The sequence below is a fragment of the Heloderma suspectum genome, chromosome 3 (genome assembly GCF_057233095.1).
Source record: "Heloderma suspectum isolate Gila_16-S chromosome 3, 16-S_ref, whole genome shotgun sequence".
NCBI classification, from domain to species: domain Eukaryota; kingdom Metazoa; phylum Chordata; class Lepidosauria; order Squamata; family Helodermatidae; genus Heloderma; species Heloderma suspectum.
Window position 1 is genome coordinate 34,155,148 of NC_139460.1, and position 21,747 is coordinate 34,176,894.

General features: G+C 45.3%; 1 protein-coding gene across 3 annotated transcripts in view; it reads right to left on the reverse strand.

Annotated features, from left to right (window-relative positions):
- The window catches only part of SACS (sacsin molecular chaperone), a 54,834-nt gene extending 34,016 nt beyond the window's left edge, over positions 1-20,818 (reverse strand). Inside the window, exons 1-2 of one of the 3 annotated variants that reach the window (XM_084842874.1) lie at positions 20,758-20,818; positions 637-787 (exon numbers count right to left, since the gene is read on the reverse strand). In XM_084842874.1, the coding sequence (XP_084699000.1) occupies positions 637-787; positions 20,758-20,795 (189 nt within the window). In that variant the 5' untranslated portion in view covers positions 20,796-20,818. Of the gene's footprint in view, positions 1-636; positions 788-8,127; positions 8,734-8,992; positions 9,006-20,757 lie in introns of those variants that run through there. The other 2 variants (XM_084842875.1, XM_084842873.1) reach the window with 2 other exon arrangements.
- Between the last annotated feature and the right edge of the window lie 929 nt (positions 20,819-21,747).

Below are 21,747 nucleotides of genomic sequence, written 5' to 3' on the forward strand. Positions count from 1 at the left end.
TTTGAAATAGAACAGACCCTCATTAAGGGAACCTTATTAACTCATTTTTAAAAAATTAAACCAAATTCATACTTCCTTGCTATAGGAGGCCCCAGCTCCAAACTATCAGTTCTAGAAGTCCAGTTCCTCACCCACTACATCTTAAGATTTGAAGAACTCTCCCCCTGCCTCTATCTGGTGATTTCCTTACTGCTCACTGTGAAGTCCTGCTTACTACAGATGAAGGACAGAAGAACAGTCTCAGCAGCACAAGGGCTCTGCAGCTCACACTATTCCTGATTAATGTCTTGCTGACCAGAAGCACAGGTTCTAAGCTTAAGGGCCCAAAATCAATCAATATGAGAGAAGAAGGCAGCATGTTGGGCTCTGACTTTTAGGGGCTATATCTCAAAATCAATGCACTGAATTATGTTAGGACCATCTTTATCATCGCATAATACATTTATAAACTCACTGACTTTCTGTGCAATGTCAAGCACAATGGAAATGTCCTCTTTACTAGTTCAACGATGTCTACCCTTAGTAATTTCTCTATAAATTGATGCTTTAACTACATCAATCCTGTACTGCTCTAAAGGAAAATCATAATTCCAAGAGTGCCAGAAAGAAAATTCCCAAGAGACTAAGGAAGCTTACCTGTCTTCCCTGGTGGTATAGACACTGCTCAACTACAGGAAAACCCGTGTCTGGATAAATTAACTCTTTTATGGCTCCCACAGACACTGAAGAAGGCACCTCATATGTCCTGAAGCCCACATAATCATGAAGCACAGTCACCGTGGCTGACCTATGCCAACAATAAAGAAAAGGAAGTCTTATTTGAATGAAGAGCAAAAAGAAAACAGCAACACAAGGGCAAGAAGACATACACTTTTTATTTTACCAAATTTTGTAAGTTACTTTACAGATAGTCAAATCTCACAGATAGTTCTGCAAATATAGGTTTTGCCAGCTATACCATAAGAACTGTACATAAGAACCTCAATCAGATCAAAGTCCCATTGAGTCCAGTGTTCTTTACAATGACAGACCAAATGCTTCTGGGAAGTTCACAAATGGGGCATGATAGTGAAAGCTATCCCTTGCTCCCCCAGCTCTCAATCAATATTGCATTTCATGTTACTATCCATGGATACATCTATCCCCTATGATTTTTTGAAACTCTCTTAGGTAGTTGCCCTCACCACATTTTGTGACAATGGTTTTAAATTAAATATGCAGCATGAAGTACCACTTTTTACCTATCCTGAACCAAAGGGCCGGATGTGCCTGATCTTGTCTGATCTCGGAAGCAGAGTCAGCCTTGGTTAGTACTTGGATGGGAAACGGCCTGGGAACCAGGCTTCCTGCACTGAGCAGGGGGTTGGACTCGATGGTCTTGTAGGCCCCTTCCAACCCTATGATTCTCTATTTTCAATCAATTTCATTGAATGGCCTTACATTCTAATATTGTGAGAGAAAGGGAAATACTTCTCTATTCACACTTCCAAACATTCATAAAGTAATAAACCTGTGGAACCATCCAATTCTACATGTGTCTACTGTTTAAACTAAAAAGGCCCTCTTTTGCCATTCTTTGTAGGGGAGACGCTAAAACACCTTCATCTTTTTAGTTGCCCTTTTCATATGCAGCTCTGCTAAATTCTTTTTGAAATATGGCAACCAGAACTCTATCTAATATTCTAATTGTAGTGCACCTGCCACACCATGGATATATACAGTATAATTATGATAGGGGTTGCTTTATTTTAAGTCTCTTGCTTAGTACTGCCTAACAAATGAACTTGCCCTTTTCATTGCCACAGTACATTGAGCTGACATTCTCAATGAATTTCATTTACAACCCCAAGACCTATGTCCCGGCTGCTCACAAAAGTCATATAGTTTGCACCAGTGGGGCAGCCTTGTATTTAAGCAACAGCTTGGTAGCCAAAGCTATCAAGAAATTCCATGCAAGTGAGTAAGCAGGCTGGCAGAGGAACAGAGAATTACATACCTCCTCTGCACTGAGCATCAAAACCAAGTGGGCTGCCAGAGGTGGAAAGGCCCTCTTCCGAGTCCAGCACAGAAATGCAGTAGGCTACAACAGGAGGGATGGAGCAACCTGTCCCTCCCCTACAAGCCCCCTCCCACACACACCCCGCAAGCTAGTAACGTCTGTGGATTTATTGACAAGACTGCAATAGGGCCCCAAACCAATTTCAGACAATTTGAAATAGAAGCAATCCTGGAGATAAAAGAAATGACCATGAACACTGTGGTGAGAAGAGAGCAAAATAACAGGTGGTGGTGGGACGCAAACAATGAAAATGAAATGGTGTTGGACTGTAGTGAGTACTAGTGGAATCACTGTAATTAAGAGATAATTCACACTTTACGCAGAAGATATATTTGCTGCTTGTCCATCATCTTGTGGTGAACTGAGTAAAAAATGAAGGGCAGGTATGTAGCATGTGCAGAAATCGAGACACCCCAGCATTGTCCACTGTCGGCTTTCAGAGATAAGTTTCCCCATCAAAGCTTATGAGTGCCCCTGCCTCAAGTTTGAACTGTCCCCAAAACTTCCTTATCATAGGCTGGCAGGGTACCCAACCATGCATAAAATACTCATATCAGCTGATCCAGGGACTACAGAAGCAAGCAAGCTCCCAGAGAGCGAGCAACCAGAGTGAGCGAACGGGGAGCAAACAGGAGTTGGCCAGGGGAGTTCGGCAGGGGAGGTCAAGGGTGAGGCCCCTAACATTTTTTTTTCATTTTTTTATTTTATTTTATTTTTTAACTAACTTTTTTCCATTTATTTGTCTTGTAACACACACTTCCACACCAGTGGGACTCTGCTTTTAACCTCTACTGAGTAGAGGAGCAGGCACAAGCTAGTCTAGAACAATCACAAAGCTAGACACAAAAAGGGAAAAGAGGCAATGGAAGGACAGGACCTGTGGTGGTGACCTGCAAGGTGTGAGCAATGTTTGTTTTATTGCCTGAGAACAACATGGCCTACACCTGCAACAAGTGCAAGTTGATCACGCTGCTGGAAGAAAAAGTAAGTGGACTGGAGCGGCGACTGTCGACCCTCCGGGGAATAAGAGAACACGAAGAGTTCTTGGACAGAATGATGGAACTACAGCAGCAAAGGGAAGACCAGAAGCTTGAAGAGCAACAGCAAGATGAGGCAGTGGGAAATGCTGAGGTGAAGAAAAATGGAGTAGAGGATACTCCTTGGAAAAGGGTGACAGTTAGGAGAAGAAGAACTAGACGCCACTCTGCGCCAGTGGAAGCAGTGGAGCTGTGGAACCGATTCCAGGTACTTGCGGATGAGACTGGAGGACAGCCTGCAGAGGAAGAATCACAGGGGAACCTACATGAGAGTGAGCAAGAGGCTGAAGGTCAATCAAACAGAGGCAATGAAACCCAGGCCTACAACAACAAGAAGGGTGGTAGTAGTGGGAGACTCCTTGCTGCGTGGGATCGAGACCCAAGTATGTCGCGAAGACCCGTGGACTCGCCAGGTATGTTGTCTCCCGGGAGGACGAATTAGATGTGACTGAAAGGTTGCCTGCACTCATAAAGCCCACTGACAGGTATCGCTTTCTTCTCATCCATGTGGGAACAAATGATACTGCCAAGTGGAGCTACGAAGAGTTCACATCAGACTTTGAAGCTTTGGGAAGGAAACTCAAGAACTTTGGGGCCCAGATAGTTTTCTCATCCATCCTTCCAGTAGATAGAAAGGGAACGAAAAATACTCCGGGTGAATGACTGGCTACAAAGGTGGTGCCGACGAGAGAGATTTGGATTCTGGGACCACAGGCTATACTTCCTGGAAGATGGGCTGTTGGCAAGGGACGGGTTGCACCTCATAAAGGATGGGAAGAATGTGTTTGGCCACAGTATGAAGAACTTCATCACGAGGGCTTTAAACTGAATCCTACGGGGAAGGGAGATGTAATGTTGGGGGTAACAATGGACGTAGGCGCATGCACTGCAATGGAGAGAACAGCTCTGATAGCGCCCAATAATAGTCTTCAGACACATGTAGGAAGAAAGCCAGACTATGAAGCACATGGTCTTCGATGTCTATATACTAATGCCCAGAGTATGGGAAACAAACAGAACGAACTGGAACTCTTAATACATGAGGGAAATTATGACTTGATAAGTATAACTGAGACTTGGTGGGATGACTCTCATGACTGGAATACAGCAATTGAAGGATATAACTTGTTCGAAAAGAACAGGAGGAACAGAAAGGGAGGTGGGGTTGCACTGTATGTGAAAAATACGTATCTCTGCACAGAAATACAAGAGGATGAGCTTGGTAGCCCCATCGAGAGCATCTGGATCAAAATAAATGGAGCAAAGAACAAAAGGAACATGGTGGTCAGAGTCTACTACCGGCCACCCAACCAAGGAGAAGACGAGGATGAAACTTTTGAAAAGCAAATTGTCTGTGTTTCAAGGAAGCATGATGTAGTAGTAATGGGGGACTTCAATTTCCCCGATATTTGTTGGGAGACAAATGCTGCAAAACATGGCCCCTCCAGGAAATTCCTGACTTGTGTGTCAGATAACTTCCTCCTACAGAAAGTAGAGGAAGGAACTAGAGGATTGGCTATCCTTGACTGGATCCTAACCAACAGAGATGACTTAGTGGATAAAGTAGCAGTTACAGGAACTCTGGGGAAAAGCGACCATGTTGTACTTGAGTTCTTGGTTCTAAAGGAAGCAAAAGCCAAGTGTAGTCAAACGCGTACCCTGGATTTTAGGAAAGCTGATTTTAATAAACTCAGAACAATGATCAGTAAGGTCCCATGGCAAGCAACGCTAACGAGAAAAGAAGTCCAAGATGGGTGGGAGCTTTTAAAAAAGGAAATTCTTAAGGCACAATCACAAACAATTCCAACAAGAAGAAAAAGGTGGAAGACAACAGAAGACGCCAATGTGGCTTCACAAAAAGCTTAGGGATGACCTGAAAACAAAAAAGGACACATATAGGAAGTGGAAAGAAGGCCAAGTAACAATGGAAGAGTACAGGCAGGTAGCACAGAATGGCAGGGATGGCGTCAGGAAGGCTAAAGCTGAGAACGAGCTGAGGTTAGCGAGGGATGCTAAAAACAACAAAAAAGCTTTCTTCAGCTACGTGCATAGTAAAAGGCAGAGGAAAGAAATGGTGGTTCAGCTATTAAATAAGGATGGCAAAACGATAACAGATGACAAAGAAAAGGCAGAGGTGCTCAATTCCTACTTTGGCTCAGTCTTCTCCCAAAAGAGGGTCTATCACCCCCCTGGCAAAGGCGAAGTACAAGCTGAAGGGGCAGGATTGCAGCTTGAGATCGATAGGCATATGGTCAAGGAACACCTAATGACTTGGAATGAGTTCAAATCTCCAGGGCCAGATGAACTGCATCCTAGAGTAATAAAGAAACTGGCAGAAGAACTCTCAGAACCGCTGCCTATTCTCTTTGAGAAATCATGGAGGACGGGGGAAGTGCCAGATGACTGGAGGAAGGCTAATGTTGTCCCTATCTTCAAAAAGCGTAAAAAGGAGGAACCTGGGAACTACAGACCAATCAGTCTGACATCAATCCCTGGGAAAATTCTGGAGCAGATCATAAAGCAATCCATCTGGAAGCACCTTGAAAACAATGCAGTTATTACTCGACGTCAACATGGATTTGTCAAAAACAAGTCCTGCCAGACAAATCTGATCTCATTTTTTGATCAAGTAATCTCCCTTGTGGACTGTGAGAATGCTGTAGACATCATATACCTCGACTTCAGCAAAGCTTTCGACAAAGTGCCCCATGATATCCTGGTGAGCAAACCAGCTCAAAGTGGGCTAGATGAAACAACGATCCGGTGGATCCACAGTTGGCTACAGAATCAGACTCAAAGAGTGCTTATCAATGGGACCTTCTCAAACTGGGGAGAAGTAACGAGTGGGGTACCACAGGGCTCATTCCTGGGCCCAGTGCTCTTCAACATTTTTATTAATGACTTAGAGGAGGAGGTGCAGGGAATGCTGATCAAATTTGCAGATGACACAAAATTGGGCGGGATAGCTAATACTTTGGAAGACAGAAACAACATTCAAAATGACCTGGATAGACTGGAGCGCTGGGCAGAAAACAACAGAATGACATTTAATAGGGATAAATGCCAAGTTCTGCACCTAGGAAAAAGAAACCCAATGCACAGTTATAAGATGGGGGATACGTGGCTCAACAACACTACAAGCAAAAAGGATCTTGGAATTGTTGTCGATCACAAGCTGAATATGAGCCAACAATGTGATGTGGCTGCAAAGAAGGCCAATGCTCTTTTGGGCTGCATTCATAGAAGCATCGCTTCCAAATCCCGGGAAGTACTAGTTCCCCTCTACTCAGCACTGGTTAGGCCTCATCTGGAGTACTGTGTCCAGTTCTGGGCACCACACTTTAAGGATGCAGACAAAGTGGAGAGGGTTCAGAAGAGGGCAACGAAGCTGATCAGGGGACTGGAAACAAAGCCCTACGAAGAGAGACTGAAAGAACTGGGCATGTTTAGCCTTGAGAAGAGAAGACTGAGGGGAGATATGATAGCACTCTTCAAGTACTTGAAAGGTTGTCACAGAGAGGAAGGCTAAGATCTCTTCTTGATCATCCCAGAGTGCAGGACACGGAATCATGGGCTCAAGTTACAGGAAGCCAGATTCCGGCTGAACATCAGGAAAAACTTCCTGACTGTTAGAGCAATACGACAATGGAATCAACTACCTGGGGAGGTGGTGGGCTCTCCCACACTGGAGGCCTTCTAGATGAGGCTGGACAGCCATCTGTCAGGGATGCTCTGACTTGGATTCCTGCATTGAGCAGGGGGTTGGACTCGATGGCCTTGTAGGCCCCTTCCAACCCTACTATTCTATGATTCTATCTGAATCCTAACTATCTCCACCAAATTTTGAATACTGCTGTTGTAAAGAAAAAACCCAAGAAAAGTATGGGGGGGCGGAGGGCAGTAATGTTTTCATGGGAAATCTAACTGCAAGTTATCATAATAATCCTCTTAGTGCATGCAGAGTGAATGAACGTATGTGAAACATGCATTCTCGCCCCCCGCAAAAAAAAAAAAAAAAAAAAATTCTGCTTCATCCTGATAGCAATTTTCTTAGCGTCTTGAAAACCAGAAGTGTTCCTTCTACGCCCCTTAATTCCTTTCAAACCCCTTCTGCTCCACAGGCATCACTATTGTGCGCGGTGGGGGGGGGGGGTTGCCCGTATCACTGTCTCCAATCTGCGTTGACGCGAACAGCACCTCAGACAGCTGAGCGACAAAGAAGAGAGAACGACAGACAGGACACAGGCACACCCTCCTTACCACCACCAGTACCCTGCGTTCCCCAGCTAACTGGGGGATAGGATACTCTGAAAAGAATAAGTCTTTTTGCGCCATCTTCAAGTTTGCCACCTTTATGGTGGAATAAGGGTTGTTGTTGGGCAAGAGTCTACCTACTATACGTGAGGGCTGTGTGCCCTGAAAGGTGGGTCGCAAAATCTTTTAAATAAATAAATAAATGCATCCATCCATCTTAAAGATGCATGAAGTGGGCAGCAAGAATGATGGGTGTGACCACCAGCCGGATGGGTGATTAATACATTTAATTAATTAATTAATTAATTAAGGTAGATCCATACACATCTACACGGGGGAGAAAGAGGGGGGCACAGCGCCCTCATTGTCCACTACCCACAGCGTTGATGCCTGACTGATTGACTACACGCCACCCAACGGCGGACGGTCGCTCCCATAAAAGCTCACGCCGCAAGACAGCTGCAAGACCTGAAGATGCCACAAGCCTCTCTGGGGCTGTTCGGTTGTTTGTTGGGGGGGGGGGGGTGCAAGAGACGTCACGTGTGTAGCCCAATCCTATGGGCGTTCACCCAGAAGGAACCTCGGCCGAGTTCTACAGGGCTGCCTCCGAAGTAACGACCGACAGGAGAACTGAGGCTTAGCAAGACCGCTCAGTCCAGAGGGGGAGGGGGCGTATTCCAGACCCCCTCTCAGGGCACCCCTCCCCCTTTCATTGGCGCCGAGGGGCGCAGCCCGCCCTGTCCTTCCCGCGCGCCGCCGCCGCCGGGCCTCACTCACATGCCCTTCCAGAAGCCCCCGCCGGCCTCCGCCACGGGCCGAGCCCCCTCTCCGTGACAGACAGGCCGTTCGAAGCCGCCGCCGCCGCCGCGCGCTCGCTCCCCTCGCTCGCGCCCGACAGAGCAAAAAAGACCGTTAGCCGCGGCACCCGCCAGGCCTCGCCTCGCCGCCCTCCTCCGCCCAGCGGCACCCGGCACGACGCCGGTTCCGCACATGGGGAAGGGGCGGGGCTGCCCTGAGGAGGCCGCGCCGGCGAGCGGGAGGCGTGAGGCGGTTCTCCGCCGCGGGAGCGGCGGGACCCGGGAAGGGAGCGAGAAAGCCGGCGGCCGCCGAGCGCGGAAGGGAGGCAGGGTGAGCCCGGGGAGAAGGAGCCCGCGCTTCCGTCGGACCGCGGCAGCAACGGCCCCGTAGACCCGAGGCGCCCGGTCTGCGCGAACCGCGGCGGAGGCCGCGCTGCGCCTCTCTCCCAGGGACGGTCCCGCGCGGGCACGCCAGAGCGCCTCGCGACGGTTCGTGAGGCGGCCGTTCTCCCCGCAACGCTGCTGTCAGCGCGTGCGATCACTTTCTTGTGTAATGCCGCGCTAATCTCTGCCGAACGGTATGAGGGAAAAGGGCATTTACACTTAAGCCAGCTTAAATGTAAATGCCCTTTTCCCCCATCGCGTTCAGGAGAGATTAACGCGGCATAACGCAAGGAAGGTTAAGTGTAAATGCCCTTTTCCCTCATAGGAGCATGAACATTTTCCTAAACGCGCTCAAGTAAGGCTTTCTGCCCCTGCCCCTCTCAGAAGTGTGTTCCGACAGTTCAACGTGCCCACCGCCAACTACGCCGCCGTGAACTCATAAATTGCAGCAAATACATTACCGGCGCAATCTTGTGCGTGTTTAGACCAAAAAAAAAAAAAAGCCCTACAACTCCCAGCATGCCCCAACAATCATGCCTGACTAGGGCATGCTGGGAGTTGTAGGACTTCTGTCTGAACACGCACAGGATTGCACTCTAAAATTCTACTTTTCATGGAACACATAGAAATAGCCAGTCCTACTAGCATCTCCCACCAATGCCTCTTTTCCTCTCAGGAGAGAGCTTCAGATCTATTCCACAGTGGAAAAGAGTTTCAATGCAGCATGTGGAAGTTATATACCTTTGTTCTTTAGGACACAATCCTATGCGCGTTTAGACAAAAAAATTCCTACAACTCCCAGCATGCCCCAGCCACCATGCCTGGCTAGGGCATGCTGGGAGTTGTAGGCCTTTTTTCCTGTCTAAACATGCATAGGATTGTGCCCTTAGCGTTGTTTTAAGTGTAGTAATATGCAGTCACAGAGCAACTCTGTCCACACTTACTCAGAAATAAGTCCAGTCACTATCTTCACTAGGGCTTACTCCTCAATAACTGTGTTCAGAGTTGCAGCCTTTCAGTTATACAGCACTCTTCAAGTATTGCGATGTACACAATGTAGTAAAATCAACATGCATCCTTAGCAAATGCAGGAAACTTTCAGTCCTAGAGACAGCACTGCTCCTGAAAGCTGTCTGTATCTTCACACAGTGGACACTACTACTACTACTACTACTACTCCTCAAGCTTTTTGAACCGTTTTGTTGATTTTAACACCTAGAAACTTATTTCCAACTAGAAATACCATTATGAATTATGTATTCCATACCAAAACATGTCAAGGGGAAGGGGGCTGATCCATAACGGAGCAATGTATTATTATATGCATTTTAACCCTGGTCTGAAAGGCTCCAAGAGCAGTTTACATAGGAATAAAAAGACACTCCCTGCCTGCAGGTTTACAATCTTAAAAGTCAAAATGCAAAAGGGGAAAAGGACAAGGAGAGAAGATGAAAACCAGTAGACACAGGCACCAATTCTTAAAGTTGTGTAGTAGTTCTTATAATGTCTTAGAGCAACTGGTGATGAATACATTAATTTGCAGTCTATGCAAAAATCACTTTGTTGCTCAGACCATCAGTTATAGCATATCATATTACATTCATTACTGAATTATCACCCCTTAATTTCATAATCACTGTTTGTGAACATGTACAGATTTCCACTGGTACCACTGCAAAAGTGAAATACATTATCCATTCAAACTTGTATCTGAAAAACATTAGGCATCCTTAATTAAAATTCATCTCCAATACATGTTAAGCTTCCAAAAGCAAGATTTCCAAAAGGAAATCTTTATAGTTTAAAAGTTATTCCTTATTTGTTCGGGAGCAAATTAACATCTCAGACAGAATGGAATTTGAAAAATGCTGATACAAAATACTACAATATTGAATCTTTCATTATTTTTGTGTTTCCATTTTTTAAAAAAATACAAAATAATTGTAAGGTTTGACAAAAAATAAAATAAAGCTAATAGAATGGATTGTCTGTAGACAATGCATGAGCAAAACACCTACACCCCGAATGCTGCATACAAGGAGTATGGTAGCACACTCCTTTGCATTATTAGTAGGGCAGAGCCACAAGAGGAAACCTGTATCCACTCACAGAACACTCTTGCAGGAATGTGGCAACTATCAGCAAGTCACAAAACTTGTAAATAACTCAATATTTTAGGTCAAAAGTAAGATACAATAGCCCATCATATGGAAAAACTATATGGAAAAACTGCTTATATTCAGAATTTTTTTAGCATACTTGAAAGAGTTAGAAAGGACACTACAGTATGAAAGAGCATGTATTTGTTCTTGTTGTAGAGAAAACATATTTCTTCAAGTACCAAGAAACACACCCACCCAAAATGAAAGTAATTCATACCAGTGTGCCTGATATTTATTTATTATTTCATTTCATTTCATTTCTATACTGCCCAATAGTTGAAGCTGTCTGGACGGTTCACAAAAATTAAAACCAAAGAGCACACAATAAAACAATACAAAATATATAAAACATTAAAACCACAGTAAACAATACAACCAGAATAAAACCTAGCAGCAGTGCAGGGATTTAAAATTCAGGTTTAAAACAGCAAAGCTAAAAGTCTAAAGAGCTAAAATGCTAAAATGCCTGGGAAAATAAAAAGGTCTTCACCTGGCGCTGGAAAGAATACAATGTAGGTGCCAGGCGAACCTCACTAGGGAGCTCATTCCACAGCTGGGGTGCCACAGCGCAGCAGAAAAAGCCTCCTCCTAGTAGCCACCCGCCTCACTTCCTTTGGCAGGGGCTCACAGAGAAGGGCCGCTGATGATGATCTTAAGGTCCGGGCAGGCACATATGGGGCGAGGCGATCCTTCAGATAACCTGGCCCCAAGCCGTTAAGGGCTTTGAATGTTAACACCAGCACTTTGAATTGGGCCCGGAAATGGGCTGGCAGCCAGCGCAGCTGGAAAAGTACTGGCGTAATATGAGCTCATTGGCCAGTCCCTGTTAACAATCTTGCTGCCCTATTTTGGACCAGCTGTGGAACCCCATGGCATAATTGCCATGGCACAGAGCAATAATTCCCCAGCACCACCTTCTGGAATCGGCCATCCAAGTAGGAGTGGAACCATTGCAGTGCAGTGCCTCCAACTCCCAACCCAGACAACCTATCCGGAAAGATACCATGGTCGATGGTATCGAAAGCTGCTGAGAGGTGCAGGAAAATCAACAGGGTCGCACTCCCCCTGTCCCTCTCCCGGCGGAGGTCATCCGACAGGGTGACCAAGGCAGTTTCCGTTCCAAAACTAGGCCTGAAGCCCGATTGAAATGGATCTAGATAATGGATCCGTTTAATTCAAGAGTGCCTGGACCTGTCCTGCAACCACCCGTTCAAGCACCTTGCCCAAGAAGGGGATGTTGGCCACAGGCCTATAATTGTTAACATCCTCCGGGTCCTAGGGATGAGGGAGAAATCCTACACGGACCCCAGTGAGGCTGGATTCAAAAGAATCCGGCCCCCCAGAGTCCGTGGAGGATCGGAAGACTTACCTCCACAAGGAATCCTCACCAGCCGGATCCTCCCTGCCGGCCGGCTCCACAGGGCCAGTGATACGGCCACCATTGCTGTATCGCTGGTGGGCTGGATTGACTGTGGCCGTATTTTTTATTTGTGGCCATAAAGGCCTTAGTTTAAGGTAAATGCAGCCGTAAATGGCTGCATTTACCTTAAAGAAAGGCCTTTACGGCCGTAAATGGCGTCCCGGACGCCATTTGCGGCCGCAGTCAATCCGGCCCACCAGCAATATGGCAATGGCGGCCGTATTGCTGGCACTTCAGAGTCAACCGGCGACTCCGCGGACTCGCCATGGAGCGGAGCCGGTCGGCAAGGATTCCGGGGGGGGAGGGACGGATTGCCTCCCCCGCCCCCTGTGGATCCCCGCGGAGTCCAGGTAAGGGGGTTTCGTACACCCCTAGGTCCAGATTAGGCTTTTTCATGAGCGGTCTGAATACTGCCTCTTTTAAAGCAGCCGGCACCACTCCCTCTCTCAAGGAGGAATTTATAACCTCCTGATATGAAAGGATGCATTTAAAAAAAGGATTATTTCAAATGCAAACTCAAAAAAATACTTACAAATTAAATGGAATGTGGCATGAACTTCCACAGACACCCGTTGCTGCCTCTGAAATCTCATGCCACAACAAGCTGATTAATCTCAAGGCCCTGGCTGGGACTGTGGTGTGGCAATTAAGAAGGAGGAACTGCTGCAATGAAAGCTTCAGGTGTTCAGGCACCTGCATCCACATATAGTTTCTATGGACTGTGTCCTACATTCTTCTCAGTGATCAGAAATCAATGGAAAACACTGTTACAAGGATGGCCAATCTTTTAAGGTTCCTGTATCTTGAACAGCTGTGTAGCAGCATTTCAGGTGGTGTAAATTGTCATAGTGCTGCATGATGGGGGGGAAAAGCATGTGCCAAAATTTCCTCATCAACACTACTGTTAAAAATTACAGGAGCCATAATGTTGAAAAGACAGACATCCCTAGTTTTAAAATTAATACGGGTTTAATACTCTGCAATTGTGATTTTGCAGAACTTTAGAATTTAAGGGGAGAAATCTATTTCCACACAAATACTCTCACAGCAAGATTTCCCTTTTCCCAATGCTTCATGCTATTTTTTACTGAATACCTTTTTCCAAAAAACACTGCATTTCAATCCAATATTCAGAGTGAGCTGTTCTTTTAAGACTGGCATGGTTTGAATTAAATTCTGTTTGGCAACTATAGTGGAAAAAAACCATCTTGATTCACTAGCTTGAACCACAACCAAGGACTGCAGGAATAGAATACTCTGCAATTTTGAAGCCTTTATCATAAAACTAAGAGACCAATGACCTTTTGTTGGAGTTAGTAATAACTTTGATTCAGAATGACTAGGGTTTTTTGTATTTTTCTGGGACAACCATGCACAGCAATAATCAATGGCTGTATCTTAAGTGTTGCTGGACATGCCTACAAATAAACAGATTGGAAAGAACCAGGGGAAGGGTTGCATAAATGTGAGCATTATGAACATATAATTGGGGCTTACTAATGCAACAGAACATCTACTGCAGTAAGAGACCTACAACTGCAGCTGCTAAGATTCTGCAGTGCTGGCAGGAAAATGCCAATGACTCAGCAACCACATTTAAATGTGAAACAGTGCACTGCTATTATGGAACTTTTTGTACTACAGTAAGCAATGCATATATTTCAGACTTTTATATCTAAACCAAGTGCTTTATGTACTCTAATGGATTTTTAATATCTCTATTTTTAAGATTTCCTGTCAGTAGGAGTAGAAGACTTTTATGATGACTTAGGTCACTATTTGAATCACAAAGCCATACATATTGGTCAGCAAGGGATAAATATGGCTATGTGCAACCTTCAGGTTCAGAGGCATTATGCTATCAAATATTGCTTCCCATAGGCATCTGGTTGGCCACTGTACTGGACTGGATGGACCATTAGTCTGGTCCAGGGGAGCTCTTCTTGTGTTCTTAGCTCTAGCAGTTGCCTTTCAAAGCAACACAGAGTTAATGAAATTATTTCAGTGCTACAGATTTCCATGCAGTGTTTTCAGTGAAATGATACGGGACAAAATCTTATCTGCCCAGTTTTGTTTGAAGACTCAGAGCCAACTTTTATGGACCAAGCTTTCCTACAATAATTTCCTGCAGTACTCATTGAATTACATACATCCATTCTGACTGCAAGCCTTTCATGTTTTCTTCTATGAAACCTGTTCAGAATAATCACATTCTCATAAGAGAAATAATAAAATGATATATGTATGAATCATATTCATCACGTACATACCATATGTACAGACTAAGGAGAAAATCTATGGGCCACACAACAGGACTTTTCTATCAATTAGTAAGTAGCATGCAGAATTTCTAAAAGACTTGCAAAACATTTTTGGTTCAAATAAGATTAATGGTTCTGCTCCTGCACATGTCCATCCATCCCTCTCCCTCATATTGTTGCATAATTATATTATAGTGGTGTATTTGATGACCATAATTTTAGTAATTTTATCTGAAATCAATATACCATCCACATACTCTCATTTTATGGCTCCAGTATGTCAGGGTATAAGCCATATCCATTAACTGTCACCTAGCAGCAGCCACTTCATCAGGTTGCTATGGACCAAGAAATGGGAAGCAGAGCCATTCCATCAGCTCTGCTGAGAACGTTAAGAACTGATGCCTGAAACTGCTTGTTGTACTCTTCTCTCCTCATCCACTCATCCAAGGCAGGGTATAAATCAAATAAATAAATAAACAAACAAATAAAATTCCAGAGATGTAAGAACATTGACTGTGAAGGTAGTTTTACAGACCTGAAAACACTGGCATTTAAATATCAAATTAAAAAATGTCAGGTCTCCAGTTTGGTTGGATTGTACATTTGTATATCAAAACTATGGTATTCACAGGAGGAAATTTACCCTTCCAGAATCCTGTAATCTAGGATAGGTAACTGACACCGCCCCTCCCACCCCCCACCCCCAGGCCAGATCTGTTGTGGTCCTGAAAAATGTTAACCACATTTCATTTGTATGCAGTAATGCCTGAAGTGGGGGTGGGGGAAGGAAGTGGGATGGTTAGGCCAGACTCAAGTTATGTCCACCTGAAAGAAGGGGGAAGTTTATAGGTCGTCCTCTGTCCCACTTGGAACACCGTATGGAACAGAAAAAAATGTATTCAGGTTGTAAGAAATAGCAACACTCAACCTAACAGTGGTATCTGGGGGCAGGAGGAGGTTGTCCATAATGCCCCAACTACGCCTGAGAGCATGTGCTCCTAAAAACAAACTCCTTCCTGAAAGATAATGCCAACGTTACAATGGAGCTTTGGTACTCATGGAGGGATTAATTTGTGCAACAATATACACCCACACAAACTGCTGAATGAAAAACAGAAATGTCCTAGAGAATATAGAAGTTGGCCACTCTTGATTTATATCATGTACTCCAAAAAGGGAAGGTACATTTTTCTGTAGATTTCAGGGAAGACAGGAGAAAACTGGAACCCTTTGGTTCTAGAATTGCAAGGTATATGTGGAATTCCCAGGAGGAAAGGCAAATTTTAGTTATAATTGCCATACCGTAACTGCCAAGCCCCAGTAAGTGTCAAATTGCTGAAAGTAACATACTCCAAAATGAGCACAAAGCAACATGCTACTAGAATACAAACAAAATGATGGAAAGCATCAAATGGTCAAAAACAATTAAATAGAACTAGCACTGGATACAACTAATAGTATCGATAACTCCTCTTTAAAATGTTGTCTCAAGCGCTGAGTATTCATTGATGACTGTCATGCAGTGGGTGGCTACACATTATTACTTTATGATTGTGGATACTATTTCTACAGATGCCCAATCTTGCTGCGCCTACACAGATTATTCATGGCTAGGGTGTTAAATCTATCTGGCTATGAACAACCAAATGTGATAGTTCCAATGGAATCCTGAAAATCTCATCTTTCATTTCCGCGGGGGCGGGGGGCGGAAATGAGGGGGCAGAACCACAATGTTCTAGTCCTCATGGCGGAAAAGAAAACTCTGAAAGCATGTTTCCATTGTGAGATCCATCCTCAGAAACAGGGAGGAACTTTCACTGACCTTGCCACAGATTCCAGTTCCTCTCCTTTGATCCTACACCATGGATTATGGTTTCCATGCCCAGCTTCTACTTTAGTCTATGACTGAGGGCTAAACTATACATTATGTGGGAGATCTGTGATTTGATTATTTCGCTTTTTAAACGCATGCAGTCATGGGGCACTGCCACTTCAATCACAGCACCATTCAAGACGAGGCTGGACAGCCATCTGTCAGGGATGCTCTGACTTGGATTCCTGCACTGAGCAGGGGGTTGGACTAGGCAGACCCCTTCCAACCCTACTATTCTATACAAATATTACAATTTTGTTTTCCTTAATTCTGGATACTCTATTTTGCCAGTTTGGGAGGGGGATTAGTCCAACAGGGATCCTGCCAAACAGAACGAGTAAGTAGTTTCAGGGGTCCCTTACAGCCTAGTGCCTAGGACTGCAAAGAGATTCAAGATTTCTTCCATGTATGTATTCTTAGACTCTGAGATTTCTGTAAGTAGAACTATCCACGTGGGTGCCTTGAGGCAATACCTCTTCAAGGACAGTTGATAGCCAGTAGCATTCTGGTGATGTGTTTCAATAGGAGCTAGAATGACTCAAGAAGGCATAGGTGATGGGCAGAGATGGCTCATCTTTCTTCCCCCCACTAGACAAGTGTGGGGGGGGGGGGTAAGAGCAGTCTGTATGTGTAACAAGAAGGCAACCAGCGCTGGAACTGGATCTGAAAAGGAGGCAGAGAGCTGATTTGCTGATGGGTGTGTTTGTGTGTGTGTGTATGTAAATAAATATTATGTCACAGAAAAAGGAAGTCTCCAGTGACCTCTTTCTAAGGAGAAGCACTGGAACCCCTGAAACTTCTCACTGCTCAGATGTGGGGTGCATACGCACAACACAATACTGATTCATTGGTTTTTATTACATACATCAAATCTTTGAATAAAATGTACTATTATTAGCAGTGCAAATATTTGGCTGCCAAGCAACGGGGATGGAGTTATTTATGATGCACATTATATAAAAAAATGACATCCTACCAGAGGTATTAAAAAAATGATTTCGAGTGGAACAGGAAGCACAAATATACATTCAGACAACCTCTCAAATTGGAGAATCCTCAAAGATGCTAAAAGGGTGGGCACATTTCTAATGTAATGAAGCTCCTGTGCAAGGAAAATAAAATCCTTGCTGGGTGGGATGGGGGAGATAATAGCTGTCCTCTTTTCACTGCAGTGGAATCAGGCCAATAGAGATGGGGGCACAGCCGAATAGAGATGGGGGCTTGAGATCAATACCTTTTAAAATCAGATCAATGTCATGATGGATGTGTGAGCCTGGCCTCGAACTGTTTGCAGTTTCTCTCATTACCCTCTTTCTGGGTAACCAGTCAACCTTCATATAAGCATTCTCTAGAAGGAGAAATACTTGTATAGACAATGCACTGACCTTCTTTCATGCTTTCTGCCTTCCTATCATGCTGTACAGCAGCACTGCCAACATGGACAAGAAGCTGTGCCACATTCCACCAATAACACTGGTGCACAGTGGAAGAAACAATGGCATGGCAGAACTTAGAGGAGGAGTGGATAACTTGTGGCAGTCCAGATGTTTTGGCCTACAATTCTCATCAGCCCTGCCCAACATAGCTAATGGTGAGAAATCATGGGAGTTGTAGGCCAAAACATCTGGACAGCCACAAGTTGCCTACCCCTGACCTAGGGGAAAATCAAGGAAGGCCATGTCTGGTTGTCAAACTATCAGGAGCTAACCATTAGGCAGGGTCTTATTTGCAGTTGGACAGAAGCCCTGTCATAGAATCATAGAATAGTAGGGCTGGAAGGGGCCTACAAGGCCACTGAGTCCAACCCCCTGCTCAATATAGGAATCCAAGTCAGAGCATCCCTGACAGATGGCTGTCCAGCCTCGTCTTGAATGCCTCCAGTGTGGGAGAGCCTGCTCCTCCCCTGTAGCCCTTATGCCCCCCCCAATCTGCTCCAAGGGTTGGGGGACTCTCCAAAGCAGACTGGGGGGAGGGGGGCACAGAGGCTTCAAGGGAAGAGGAATCACCTCCCTCTTCATTCCAGTGACACAGGCCTTCCATCAGGACACTAGCTGGATTCCACCCTAAGAAGCCATTGCCACAGGATCGGAGATCTTGCAAAGAACTATATGGACAGAACACTAGATTTGTTTTACATTCTGCATTGTTATGGAAAACGTACTACCATTATTAGTTGTTCTTATTATTAATATAGCGCCATTAGGGATGATGGAGAATTCTGCCACGGATCTCGGGGAGGCCAAATGCCAGTGCATTTGGCCCCCCGAAATCTGTGGCGGAACGGCCTGCCACCCCCCCCGCCACCCCCCACAGATCCCCCTGGGATGAGACTTACCTGGGGCGGATCTTCCAGGCGGCAGTGGCTCCAGCGGCAGCAGCTGGTCTTCCGACCGGCTGCCACCACCGCCATTTGCAGGGTTTTTGTTTTTGTTTTACACCCACGTGATAGGCTATATAAGTTTTTACCTAGCCTAAAACGTCTGCGTAAAAAAAAAAAAAAAGCGTATGCAAATGGCGGTGGCTATGGCCGCCGCCATTTGCGTTCCTTATTTTGGGCCATCTTAGTCTACGTAAATATTTACGTAGACTAAGACAGCGAAAATAAGGAACGCAAATGGCGGCGGCCATAGCCGCCATTTGCATACGTGGTTTGGTTTTGTTTTTTTCCCCAGAGCCCTCCGCGGCCGGAAATCCGGCTGCGGACGGCTCTGGCCTGGCTGGAGCCACCACGGGGCACAGCCGGCCAAGGAGGATTCCGGGGGGGGGAGGAACGGAGCGCCTCCCCCTCCGTCCAGGATTCCGGGAGGAGGGACGGAGCGCCTCCCCCCCGCATCAGCATAATCCGCGAACAGGTAAGTGATTTTCGTACATCCCTAAACGCCATTGATGTACATGCAGACCATCATATGCCAAAAGGTCCCTGTCTCAAGGAGTTTACATGTGATCTACATTTTGACAAAGGGGAAGAAACAGAGGGAGGGGAGGGGAGGAATTAGAAAGGCAAAGGCAATAGGAAAAGAATATGTATGAGAGAAGGGGACAGTTAAATGGTCCTCTGTTAGATTTCTAGCACCACAACCCTAGAAATAACAGAGTAATGCTCTTGCACCACTAGTATAATGGAAGCTCCTGAGTTTATGCAGGAGCCAGGTTATGCTCAGGTGGACAGGAGAGCTGGAGCTGGAAATCTGAGAGCAGCACAGCCAGGACTTCCTAGTGTAGCTATGGCATTCTTGGACCTGGGAAGACACCCAAACCCACCACAGAGGTTCCACCATTTCCTCCAGCCTATCCCATCTTTTCCCCAAACACAAAAAATGTGGTATTTTTTCCAGCCCATGGAACAGGAGTGCCATGACCTCCCCATGAAATTCTCCAGTAGTGGAAGAAACCACTGTGTCTGCCTGCTGTGGGCATTTGTTTTCAGTTGCTGGGCGGTCAGGATGACGAAGGCATTGAGGATGGGAGCAGGGCATGCAGGAGCAGATTTGATAGGCGCAAGGGCAAGAATCTCCTGCCAATTGCAACTCCTGCCCCCGTTCAAGCCTTGCTGAGGAAGGGCTTTCCTCGATTCCCAGGTGTCTGCCATGTAAATGCTTGAGTATATTTCTCAGTTGGAGGGAGAAGAGGTTAAAATGCCTCCCTGCAATGAAAGGAGACACATCTGATCCCCACCAAGCTCAGAAGCAACGTCCTCTGTTGACTCAGAACACCCCATTAGGTTCGATGGGGCTTACTCCCAAGTAAGTGTGCCGAGGGTTGCAGACTTACAGCACCATCTCACATTTTATGTCTACTCAGAAGTAAGTCAGAGGTTTCCTGGGGGCTGCGAGAAAAGACTACAGCAGAAATTAAGCTACGGAAACAAGAACCCATGGACCCACCCCGCTCCTTTGCACACATGCCAGGGAGGGAGGGAGGCACTCCCTCAGTTCAAACCACGCGTCTGCCATGTAAAGGAGCCCTTCCTAATCCCGCAAAGAAACCGAAAGCAGGAAGCTCCGGAAAAGGTGTGGATTTTTGCGGGGGGGGGGGGGGGGAGTTGCTTAATGTAGAAACACCCACAGCGTCAGACACTTCCATGTTCCCTCGAAGCCTAGCTGCAGTCCTCAAAGTATGGGAGTGGGGGAATGACTTTTCCCAGTGACAAAATATTGTTCCATGTTGTAATACAAAGTATTTTGGGGTGAGTTAGACTTGAATAAGCAATTAAAACCCATGAGCTTTACACAAGACCTGCTCCTGGTGGAGTCAGAAACTGCATGGATAGATTTGTTGATATGGATCAACACAGCAGCTTGGATTTTTGGACTGTCCTTGGGGGCGTGGCTATGGAGACTATCATGATGAGTGCCTGCACTTCAAAAGTTACCACTACACTACTGTGTGCAAACCAATACTTCTGTGGGCTATTGATATCTTTCCCAAGCAGGGGAGTACTAGAAAGATTAGACAATTCTCATCAATCTACTTTCATCCTGATGTTTATGCTGGTTAACTAATTTACCTGAGGTCATCCTTGATCTCCATCCTTTTTGCAGTCATGATTTCTTCCCGCTAGAAACACGAAGCAGACATAGATGCAGCAATTTTTTTTAACTTCTATGATTGTATATCAGCTTCTCCTCTCAAAACAAATCCAGCTCTGACTGACCACGTGGAACACCTCACTAGTTTCTTAATCTCTTATCTCAAAAGAATGCTATATTTCTCACTACAGTTTCCTTATCCAGCTTCTTTCAAATCTTTCTCTGTATCTAAGTAGCTCTTCAGAGGGCTTGGCTTTTCTTGGGTTTGGCTGCCGATTAACAGAGTGGTACCATGACAGCAACATTATAGGGATTAGCACTGCAGCTTCAAAGAAAGTCACACCATTTTCTCTCTCATGTAGGTGAGCGCTGCCGCTGTCCCTTGCTGAGAGAAAGTAGAAATGTAGAGGTTATTTTCTTCTTTCCTGGGATACAGGAGGCAATGTTTGAGCTCAAGTCCACCCCGTTTTCTTCCCTGATCTGCTAATAGCCACGCCTTAACATCGCGTCTGTGCTCCTAAAGGGTAAAAGAGAAAATGAGTAAGGCAGATCTGACATGAGTGCAAGGAGAAACTGGACTGAAGGATACGGAAAAGTCATTTCCTCTAAAGACATAGCAGCATTTGCTGGCTATTATGAGTCATGTTTCTAATTATAAATTCCTCTGTGTGTTGTTGTGCTTGCAAGCACAGGGAGAGCAAGAAAGGAGTTAAAGGACTTTCTTTTGACAAAGTAAGTATCTGCTTTCTATAGAAATGTATTTGTATTAGTCAAAAGCTAGAGTTTTACTTTCTTATTGTCCCAGGTGACAGGCTATTACATTCTTACTAAAGTTCTGCTACCTAGGTGAAAGATTCTTTGAGCAGAATAGTTCTTGAGCAGGAATACTTTTACTTGCAGGAAAGAAAACGGACTGTAGACTTCCAGGCTGTTGTAATCCTGTCTACTTGGAAGTAAGTCCCAAGTGA